The following is an 11825-nucleotide window of genomic DNA, read 5'->3' on the forward strand; positions in this document are numbered from 1 at the left end:
TAAAATTTGTTAACAAAACTGTTAATTATAGAGTGATTATAGATGAAACATGAAGTTTTACAGTCAATGCTTGTTAGACCCTCCCCCCCCCCCCCAAAAAAAAAAGAATTACCATTCAATCTATCTTATGGGTTAAAGAAACATCACTAGCCTTATTGTTTATTCTGCTAACCAGCTAAAAAGAAATTTGAAACATCTTTTTAGATATAGTTTTGTAACTGATGGTATGACAAATTTAAATGATTTTGAATTATTATTTTGAATGTGTATTTCTATTGTTCTAGACCTTTGATCAATGCAGCTGATAAGGCTTGGTCCAGTCCCACAAACATTATGCAATATGCTGGATGACTTACATTGTGGCCTAATAGACAATCAGAGCCCAGGAAGGGCTTGAAATAAGAGTCACGTTTAACAATTTTCAGTTTTAGTTCTTAGCTAACATTATTGTCAAGGGACCACAAATTCCCACAAGCGCTGGATAATTTACACAGTTCAGCAAAGGTCTCACAACACTGTGCCAATCATTCAGGATATTGGGGGGTTTGACAATAGTAATCATCTGTCGTCAAAGCAAGAGCTGCAAGATCAGAGAAGAGATTATATTATACAATTCAGCAGAGTGTTGGTTGAGTATAATAATTCCCTTGCCTGAAGTCAATTAACCGTGTGATACAAAATCACATCACCATCCAGTACTCAAAAGAAATGGCAAATCCTTCAGAATTTATCAATTTACCAGTAATGTGCCCTAATCAATCAGAATACATTAGGTTATGTGTGTCAGTATCTGAGCTATCTGACTCAGCTCTTAGTTAAAGGGTGCACTCCACAACCAGATGAAGTCAGGCCCCAGCAAAATTATTTCAATTTATAATATAAACACAATTTCCCCAATCTTTCGACCCCTTCCCTGTGCTTCCTACACTGCACCCAAAATTACAAGACAACTCACATAAGATAGTTTTAAATTATTTTACCTTGATTACATGTATACAAGAACAGACTTAGGAGATTATACGCACGGTATAGAAATTTACTGACTAAATGAAATATTATAGTCAGGTTATCAACAGTCTCTCAACAATCACATTATAACCAATTTACTGATGAGAGGTGGCATGATTACCACTCTCCATACAGTTCTCATATAATTACTCTGTGGTAAGGCAGAATAGTTAACAAATTAAACCTCATTACAACTCACTATCCTTATTTTCAAAGCCTGTTGGCACAATTATCCAATCTCTGTTATACTACTTCATTTTATTTCTAGATACATTATTAGTATACCTGGGAGCAACTCTACAGCACTAAAAGCATGCAAGATGTGAGCACTCTCTGTCAGTTTTGCCAAAAGCTAGGCAAAAGGAATGTTTATTCAGAAAGAAAAACTTCAAAGCTGCTCTTGAATTCATGGCATGTATTAAATATGCTGATGTTGAAATTGTACTAGCTTGCACTCGAACACATATGACTTTCTTAAATTCACTTTAAGAAAAGCGTGCACACAATTCAGTCTAATAAAATTAACAATTTTTCAGTGGGACAAAAAAAAACTTAATTTACAACAGTAAATATTACTAATATTAAGAGGTGATTTAAATTATTCTCAAATGGTAACATGTATGTGTTCATTGAATCCCATTTGGACGTTAACTGTTAAGGGAAGGGGAGAAGGTAATTTGAACATAAATTCAATACACAGTCAGCTGCTCAGTTCTGTGAGAGGAGAAGTGATGGTTCCTTTTTATTTGTAAGTATAAACAGTAATAAAGAAATATGCCGTACTTGTCTGTTGTAGCAACGTCGAATCAAGTCCACCTTTCGCTCGCTCTTACATGAAAAAAAATCCAGTTGCTTTGATCCGCTCTTACGGGAAAAAAATCCAGTTCCTTTTGATCGCGTGTAAGAATCAATTTTGGCTTTCTCGAACACTTTCAAGGCCCTATAAAACCTTCAGGCCCAATAACGATAACACGGCTGCCATTTTGGGGCATTTGACTTCCGTTTTAATCTTAAGCATGCGCACTAAGACCGGAATCCCACGTTTTCTGGGATAAGAAATTCCATTATCCCAGAGTCTCTCCTGGCGCCGCCCCGCTGACCAAAAAGCCTGAGGACTCTGGGTACGAGATTGGTAGCATCGTAGAGTTTTGAGATTATGATTAGAATTAAAAGATCGAGCTAGCCTGAACAGTTGTTGAAACTGATTTATACGGAGAAGCCGTAAGCGGGATTTTCAGGTTGAAATGGATTGATTCAAAAAAAGATAACTCACCAAAATCCCTTCCACTCGGCTTATAACAAACAGCGAAACAAAAAAAGAGGGCAACCATAAAACTGGGAACTGGATAAGTTGATTTTATTGTGAATACGTCATAATTTCCACCTACCATTTTATTTCTTATTATGCGATGGTGATGATGATGATGATGATGATGATGATGATGATGATGATGATAATGATGACGATGATGATGATGATGATTGGCAAGAGTCACGCATATCACCTATCCTCAACTTATACTATATGACGCACATGTGGCCCACGTTTTACACGCGAATAAAATCCAAGGTCCATTTTTTTATTTGCTCCAAGGTTCTGTGGTCTTTTTTACAGCAATAATTTCATCCGATTGAAAAATGGCAATATATTTTAAATTAACAAACGGACCAAATTGTCCCGTTGCGAAGTTTTCTGAATGAAATCGCTTTCAAACAACTAAAGAATTGTATTGTTTCACTTGGCGTAAGATTCTCACCGGTTTTTACATACAAACGAAGCTCGATTACTTCGATGAACGCGTTGAGGCCTAAAAACGAGACTGTTAATTCCCCACGTGTATCAGTAGGTTTGGTTTACGTCAGACTTGCATGGCGGTAACAATATTACTACGACAGTGCACTGACGGTGTGTCGGTCCTATGCGACAAGCGCCATCAAGTTGGTTTAAGTAAATTATTTTTACATCAAACAAAAATGTTCAAGACTTTACAATCCCACATTGTTTTTCCAGTCAAAACGTGTTTTGGCACACATCTGAATGAAAATTGAAAATATAGTTGAAAAGATATCCCAAATGTAGTTGCCGGGTAATTGTTACCGTTTTTTGTAACATTTACTTCGATATAGGCCTCATTCATAAACCGGCGGATGATTTATTATTCTTTTCGACGTGCCGTTGAGTTTCGAACGTAACGGCCCCCGTTACTTTCAGAATTAGCTGGGTAAGGAGCCGTAACTTTCGGGCACTTAAATTACGTAAGAAATGGAAGAAAAATTAATGGTTAACACAACCGCACATATTAAGCATAATGTCATCTTAATTCCCTCTTTCCCATTGATTCTTCGGCGAGCCATTTCCGTTTACTTTGTTAGTAAGAAATAACAAGAAAGTTTATTTTTATGTTTAGCATTGACGGTTGGTAACATGTATTTGTGGCACAAAGAGCAAAAAAGGAAAGGTCCGAAAATTGATGTTACTTTCGGGAAAGGGTAAGGGGGGACCGAAAATTAACGTTACTGCCAGGGGACTTCTGGGAAATAAGGGAAATAAGCACTTTCGAAGAGAACTTTACAAAGTCCCCTCCCCTGCCCGGGATTCCCCCCCCCCCCCCCTCACCCCACCTTAGGAGATGGCCGATAATAGGTTCATACTAAAAGGCTAATTTCCATGAAACTAAAAGGTCTACAAACACTCAACTCTTTATTTTTTTAGCAAGTTTTGGTACAGTAAAAAATACAACTACATAACCATATTTAATAACAATAAATGTTTCTAAAAAGTCTTACCCATAATTACACTAAACTACACCTGTTTTCCATGAATGCCGTTTATCTAACTTAATTAACTAAAATTATGGTTTAAAAATTGTATGAAATGATTTAGAGATTTCACTTGCCTAAGACTGCAGGGTAGACTGTTCCAGAGAGTTGCACCTCTATAACTAAAGCATTTTTTTAGGTAGTTAGTTCTTGGTAAAGGAACATTTAATTTGGTTGTAAAGTACCTTAAGATATAGCCTGGCGTACTGCGCTCAGTAAACATACAGGATAAGTAGTCAGGAACCAGATCATGAAGAGCTTTGAACACCATTAAAGCTACTTGAATTTGACACTGTGCAATTACCTAGCGTCAGCATCATAGGAAGAGGAGGTCAAAATGCGAGCAGCACGATTCTGCAGTTTTTGTAACTTATTATGAAAGTGTCTTCCGCAATTCCCCCAGACAATACTACAATAATCGAAATGCTACAAAAATGTTGAAGTAATTATTACCAGATAGCATATAAGAGAAAGACCGACCTTCCAAGTGATCAAACACCAAGATGTGTTCCTTGTGGTACATGTAACACGTTTTATGACTTTGTGGAACTATAATAACCGATGGTTACAAGTTCAGATTTTTCAATAATTTAGTCTCTACACCAGTGCTACTGAACAGTGAATCGACTTGATTAAAATAGTGTAAAGGTCAAAACAAAACTGCCAAAAGTACCAAAGAAACAAAACAGGAATCGAAAGACTGAAATGTCTCCGTCGTAGATATTATGTGTATTTTACAATCATAGTCGAACCAAAGTAGCTCTGATCCTAATCCCTTTTGTACAGCTTTTCAAGTTCTTCCTTGAAAGGCCATTTGTTCATTCCAAGATCTTCGCCCATTTTAAGAACTTCCTTGCAAATGTTGTCTGCTCTAGCAACATCGTCAGGGCATTTTGTGTACAGAAGCACTGCCAAGGACGTCTTAATCCAAACCTTCCATTTGTGGTTTCCCTCTATAGTACTATCAGCAACTTCACTTCCTCTTTCAAACATTCTCTGAGCCTGGTCTAACTCCCCACTCAGTTGGCAACATATTCCAAAGTGTTTGAAGATAGGAATCGCCTCTTTCTGCTCCAATCTTTCCATACTTTCCAAAACGCTGATAGCTTCACAGTAGTGCTCTCTAGCCAGGCCAAATTTTTTGATGTGCCTATAAAAATCCCCCAACTCTTTTTGAGCAAATGCAGTCAAAACATGCTGCCCAAAGTGTTTCTGACGAAAACTCAAGGCTTCTGAATGCTTTGCGAGAGCCACGTCTTGCGTTGTCTGATCTTTATAAGGTTTTGCATTATACGCCATCTGTACAAGAATTCTGGCTTTATCAAAGGCGGCACCATGCTCTTTCCGTTCATAAATAGAGATTGCGTCTTCGAGTAAATGTTGTGCATCCTCTCTTTCGCCTAATTCCTGCGAACGATACCTTCCATAGTGGCTCAAATAGAAGATTTCAGACAGACTTTCTTCCTTGAAAAGTTGACGATTTTGATCATGCAGTTTAATGGCTTGGTCAATCAAGTCTTTTGATTTCTGCGTCTCAGCACTACCGTGTCTCCTTGCTTCATGATAAAGAAGACACAAAATCTCTACTTGATTGGTTACTTTCTCCTGCTTTTCAGCAAAATGTAAAAGACCTTCGAGAAAATCGTAATAAAGCTCAAAGGGGACACAATCTTCCAAGTACTGTGCTACTCTTTGACATGTACTAACCACATCTCTCAATTCCGTACAGTTTCTGATTTGCTTCTTGCCGACGGCTCTAAGAGTGGACTCAAGATTAAGCCTTTCTTCGTTAAATAAGTCGAACGATTCTTTGCATGTGTCTTTACCCCAGTATTTCTTTGAATTCCTCGACATCAAAGACAAAAAGTACTCGTTAAAACTTTGTTGGCCATCAGCCAAAATAGGGCGAAACTTGTCTGTTGTCCCAATCTGTTTGGCAAAATCTCTGATCAGTAAGTGAATGAGGAATCGGTTGTGCTGTTTCTGGATCAGGCACCTCTTTTTCAGCTCCATCAAATAGTCAGCGCAGTTCACATCTAATAATGCATTTGCTGCATTTCTGTCAAAAGATCGAACAAACACTGACAAACACACCAACGCATGTTTTAAAGGTTCATCAAGGTTTTCGAAAGCTATTTCCATCATTCGTTCAAGACCAAGCATTTCTGTTGGGTTGTTTTCAAGTTTTGTTATAAGTTCTTCGAAAGTGTATTCAGATTCTGATGAAAGGAGAGGCCCTGCTAGTCGAAGTGCAAGTGGAATGTTCTCACAAAGTTCAGCTATCCTCTCTAGCTTGACCTGTGTCTCCTGCCCTATATGAGACCCCAACTTAGCACCATCCTTTAGAACCTTGATGCTCTTTTTTGTATCCAAGGGACCTACTTTGACAGACTTAATATTTATGCCTGTTGTGACACTGTCAAAGTCCGAACGCCTGGAGGTAATCAAGAACTTAATTTTGTAACCTGAACGCGTCCTCATATCTTTTAACAACTCGATAAAAGAACTCCTAGTGTGATCTTCCATAGCATCTTCCGCATTGTCAATGAGAAGTATGAGCTCATATTCAAGGCGCCTGCACCACCCACGCAAAGCATGCCTGGGGTTCTCACTAGCTTGTTGATGGCCTGGTACACACACATCCAAAATTTCTCTTAACTCGCCATCCAATTCATGTTTATTTTTTTCCATTTCTTCCTTTTCTGAACGTACATCTCTCAAAGAGCAAAACTTGACGATGCGTTGAAACTCGTCATTGAGCTGGTGACCAGCTTGAATAGCAACAGTGGACTTTCCAACTCCTGCCATTCCACTGACAAGTACTGCTGCCACTGCTGAACTGCTATCATCTGATAGGGCTTGGACAATGCTCTCAACCTCCTTTTTGTGGCCGTGTATGTTGGACTCCTTTTCGGGTAGCTCACTTGTAGTTTTGCTTCTGTTTATTTCTTTTAGGAAAGATAAAAACCAACGTAAAGGTGATTTCCAAAGTAAACTATTAAGTTTGTACCAAAACGTGATACATGGATATAACAAAACGATTGCACAAAGAAATCATGAAATTTAAGTTTTTATGAAAGTCCATCAGGTCCGTTCCCATAGGGCAAGATATCATAGAAAAACAAAATTGAAATTTCATGCAAGTTGCAACAAACGAGAACAAAATGAACTGAAGAGTAAAACTTACCTCAAGCTATTTGGCCAGCAGTTGGTCACCAGGAGAGACTCTGGGGGAACTGGAATTTTATTTTAATTTTTTGATTGGCTACCCCGTAATGGCTTGCATTGTTTTACCTCAGAAATCCTGCGGTAATAAAATTCCAGTACCCACGAGTCTTTCCTGTCAACCAACCGCTGGCCAAAGGGCTTGAATACTCTGGGCATGAGATTGACAGAGAGCTAGAAAAATAAGTTAATCTCACAGTTTCGACAGGTTTTTAAAATTATCTGGGCAAAAGCTCAAAATGCACTTCAATCCATTTCCTGAGGGTAGTAACAGTAGGACCACAGTGGAGGGAGACAGCCGTGTTTTGTGACCATTCGCCAATCAAATAAATGCTTAGAGCAAACAACGTTTTGACTATTCAACGCTACTATTTTTTATCGTTTCTATATGTACATATTTTAGCGCTCAGACACTTTGGCAACTTAGGGCATTTATCATTAGTCAGAACTGGCCGGCCAGACCAGTCCATTTCTACATAGTATGTATAGCAGTGATGGGTTTTGAGCGAAAACTCTCAAAAGAATCCTATTTCATTTTCAAAATGGCCGGTCCAACCGGCCAGTTCGGACTTTTGGTAAGCGCCCTTAGTTAAAGACATTCACAATTATATTATGTAACTTGAAAATGACCAAGCGAATGTTGAAACGTTGTTCCCTTTTAGTGTTTATTTTTATACATGTAGTTAAATCTTTTCAAATCTTTCTTGAAATTACAGCTGAAATTTGTTGTATCAGTGAAAATGCTCCATAATTTCACGCACACATGCATGCAGGACTTATGCTTCTCTAGAATATAATATTCGATCAGAGGCACATATCATTTTTCTGACCTTTGAGTGGATCTTATCAAATTAAAAATTTATTCTTTATTTACGTTAAAACGCTCTTACGTCCTTTGAATAATAATTAGTTCCCTAAAATGTAAACCCCCTACAAAAGTCAGTGAACATGGATCTTTGCATTCTTTGATAAAAACATTTGCATTAACTTGAAGTCTTTTCACTTATTTACTAATAGTAGCATATATATAACAGCTTTTTGTTTTTTTTTATTACTGGTCTGCAGATCATTTGCATTATTATTACCTTGTAGGTCATGATGACCTTGTTTGCTTGTGCTTGGACCTTCACATGCAACACCACCACTAGCACCATTGGCCTCCCCTCTCTGCTCAGGGCCTGGATTTAAAGAGAAATGGTCAGCAAACGTATGCATAATTTTAAGTTTCATTATAATATTGAATTTTTACAATGTGTACTCCAAAGTTTTGAGGAGTTGAGTTCATAGAATCATTTAGTAATCAAGATGACATATCTCTTATGACCACACATACATGTAACAGGTCTAATTCCCAGTGATCTTTGAGGCTCATTACTCTTTTGCTTGTGGATTCTGAATCACACAACGTCACACTTTTGATCAGAGACTGTGATTAAATTGAGGACTCAAGTCAATATGCAGCCAGAGACATTTAAAATAATTACCATCAAACGGATGGGCCAGCATTATTATCCACAATTTTCTTGTCTCAAATGATGACTTCAGCTAAGGTTGTCTGAATGTCAGTCAATTAACCCTCAAACAGTGTTCTCATGCACAACTTGAACTACACTCTCCTGGATGATCTACTTACATGTATGCTACTTAAAACATAACTCCTGGGTGTAAACAATTAGCAGTTTCACACATTTTGGTGCATATTATGTCTGAAAAATTCATGAATTAGAAACTTAATTGGCACTAGGAAAAGGATTTTAAGAAAAAAAAAATTGAGGGATGTATCTGTATCTCAGGGTTTTGACCTGATCATCATCAATCCACAATTTATTTCACTCTGATCACTGACAGCATAAAAACTTTTGCATGAGCTGTTCACACAATTTTACATGGTCTGCCACAGTAGTGATAACTGCATATGATTCAGCAACAGGGCATGTCCCCTCAACGATCACTGGGAAGACCAGTTATCTACTAGTCACGTGTGGTCATTAAATATATGTCATCATGATTACTATGATATGATTCTATGAACTCAAATGCCTCAAAAGTTCCAAAAAATTAAGTATTTCGCACTAAACAGGTACTAATATACAGCCCTGTAGCTGTTAATTATTCTTGTGTTAAAAGTCTGGTGTTTGAGCTGTAAGCTGGCCATATTCCAAAATTCCCTGTGCAAATCAGCCTTAACATTTTTTCTAACCCTTATAGCTCAATATATTACTAAATAATTGTAAAAATATTGAGGGGCCGTAGCCAGGATGAAACATAGTTAAAATTTAAAAAAGCGATCTTTGGCTAAAAAGATTAAAAACTACGAGCTTTCGACTGCCCGAACTGCAGTCTTCAACGGATAAAATGAGTGATGAGAAAGCGATGAGAAAAACTTTTTAAAACAAAAATGTGAATTGCTAAATAATAAAAAGAATGTAAATAATTATGAATGTTTGTTAAAAAGAATGTTGTATTGTCCAGGTAACGGGCAAGAATTGTTATCTGCATTAGGTGTCACTTTGGTATGCCACGCTTCTAATGTTTTTCTGGTTCTAAAGGTGCCTTTGTCAATAATTGAGTCAGACGCATTTTCAAAATCAATGACATGGTTGTTGGACCAGGCGTGATTAGCAATTCTAGAACCTTTGGCCGCAGTTTTGGTGTTCCTCAAATGATCTTCGATCTTCCATGGAATCGCAGACCAACACCGTGTATAAAATTCCCTGTACAAATTGTTCGTGGTGTTACATTGGGGAAACCGGCAGAGCTTCGATCTTCCATGGAATCGCAGACCAACGTCGTGTATAAAATTCCCTGTACAAATTGTTCGTGGTGTTACATTGGGGAAACCGGCAGAGCTTTCAATACTCGAAAAAAAGAACATCTGAGGAACACCAAAACTGCAGCCAAAGGTTCTAGAATTGCTAATCACGCCTGGTCCAACAACCATGTCATTGATTTTGAAAACGCGTCAATTATTGACAAAGGCACCTTTAGAACCAGAAAAACATTAGAAGCATGGCATACCAAAGTGACACCTAATGCAGATAACAATTCTTGCCTGTTACCTGGACAATAGGTGGTTTTCACCTCACACATCGTCACGCAAGTGAAAAAATAAAATCCTCAACCATTCAATAGATAAAGTCAAGAAATTGATATGTTGTACACTGTAGAAGAGTGATACATAAACAACGTGTGAAAGCCACAGGGCTGTGCGATATCTCCAAATCGAGTTATTCGAGAAAATGTAACACGGAAAATTACAGAGTTTAGTATGGGACGCCATGTTGGTGTCCTGTCTGATGGGCACCAACACGGCGGCCGGAAACCAGCAAAAACATCTGGAGTTTACCTTGGCTATTTCAAAGCCTTTCTTCTCTCTGCTGAACTTTCGATCAATTTCACACATTGACATTAACGCTTCTATTACATGTTAGCTGATCAGACCTAAAAAAAACACGAGGCGAATCGATGTTTTCATGTACGTGACATGTTTAGAGTAGCAATCCTTCTGTCACGCATTGCGCAAAAATCTAAAATTCAAACTGCTCTATTTTCAAAACAAAGAATGTTATCCTCCTGAAAACAAGCAAGCCGATGGAAATTTAGATTTTCTTATATGTGATGAAGATAAAAACCCAAAATTGTGTTTAGTTATGAATTTCAGTTTTTTATGACGTCATGTGAAAACCAAGAATACAACATTCTTTTTAACAAACATTCATAATTATTTACATTCTTTTTATTATTTCGCAATTCACATTTTTGTTTAAAAAGTTTTTCTCATCGCTTTCTCATCACTCATTCTACCCGTCGAAGACTGCAGTTTGGGCAGTCGAAAGCTCGTAGTTTTTAAAGTGTATATGACACAAAATCTTTTATTAGCTTATTAGGAAGAGCTTTCAAAATGATGAAGAATGGCATTTATTTTATTGCGATAGCATTCTTGGTTGCCGAGTTATTCAAGATTTAGGCTTATGCAAATTAGACAACTTGTGACGTCACAAGACTGACACAAAATGAAGGGAAATCACAAAATTTGGAATATCTACGCAAATACTACATCTACAGGGTTGAAATTTTGCAGGGTTGATGTGCTGACAGAACTACACATTGTGATAGTGGCTATGATGTCACCATAGCAACGTACTCGTTACCAGACCTCTACCTTCCCAAATGACAAATGCCTTATTTATTGCTCCACAGTCAAACAGAATTTCTTATACTTGTGCTGCGTAATGTCCATATTCCCTCACACCCACTGAATAAACATCAAGAGCAAAAAGCGCTTCTTGGGAAGGGAAACTCTGATTTTATCCTTTAGATGGTGAGGGCCTGGAGCCCATTGTGTTGCCATGGAAATGTCATAGTGGATCATATCATGAAACTTTGTGATGAGTATAACAACTCTACAAAGTTTCATTTCTACACAGAAAAAGGCTTAAGAGATATTCCATTTTTTGTGATTTCCCTTCATTTTGTGTCAGTCTTGTGACGTCACAAGTTGTCTAATTTGCGTAAGCCTAAATCTTGAATAACTCGGCAACCAAGAATGCTATCGCAATAAAATAAATGCCATTCTTCATCATTTTGAAAGCTCTTCCTAATAAGCTAATAAAAGATTTTGTGTCATATACACTTTAATCTTTTTAGCCAGAGATCGCTTTTTTAGATTTTAACTAAATAATTGTAATCTAGTTTGTCATTCTTACCAGCCTTCTTTGGTGCCTTTTTCTTTGCCTTGAATGGTTTCGTAGCACTGTCCTTAATCTCCTCCC

At 37.6% G+C, this 11825-nt stretch overlaps 2 protein-coding genes across 7 annotated transcripts in view; both read right to left on the reverse strand.

The window, feature by feature from the left end:
• LOC146451276 (uncharacterized) overlaps positions 1–11825 on the reverse strand; it is a 106812-nt gene that overhangs the window by 86277 nt on the left and 8710 nt on the right. The window lies entirely within an intron of this gene.
• Positions 1–11825, reverse strand: part of LOC146451278 (uncharacterized) — a 126019-nt gene that overhangs the window by 60012 nt on the left and 54182 nt on the right. For 5 of the 6 annotated variants that reach the window (XM_085099381.1, XM_085099386.1, XM_085099382.1 and 2 more), the window contains one exon: positions 8139–8231. In XM_085099381.1, coding sequence (XP_084955507.1) covers positions 8139–8231 — 93 coding nt within the window. Of the gene's footprint in view, positions 1–3747; positions 6777–8138; positions 8232–11825 lie in introns of those variants that run through there. The other variant, XM_085099385.1, reaches the window with a different exon arrangement.

Source organism: Pavona decussata, unplaced genomic scaffold (assembly GCF_977016875.1).
Source record: "Pavona decussata unplaced genomic scaffold, jaPavDecu1.1 SCAFFOLD_391, whole genome shotgun sequence".
In the NCBI taxonomy this organism is placed as follows: domain Eukaryota; kingdom Metazoa; phylum Cnidaria; class Anthozoa; order Scleractinia; family Agariciidae; genus Pavona; species Pavona decussata.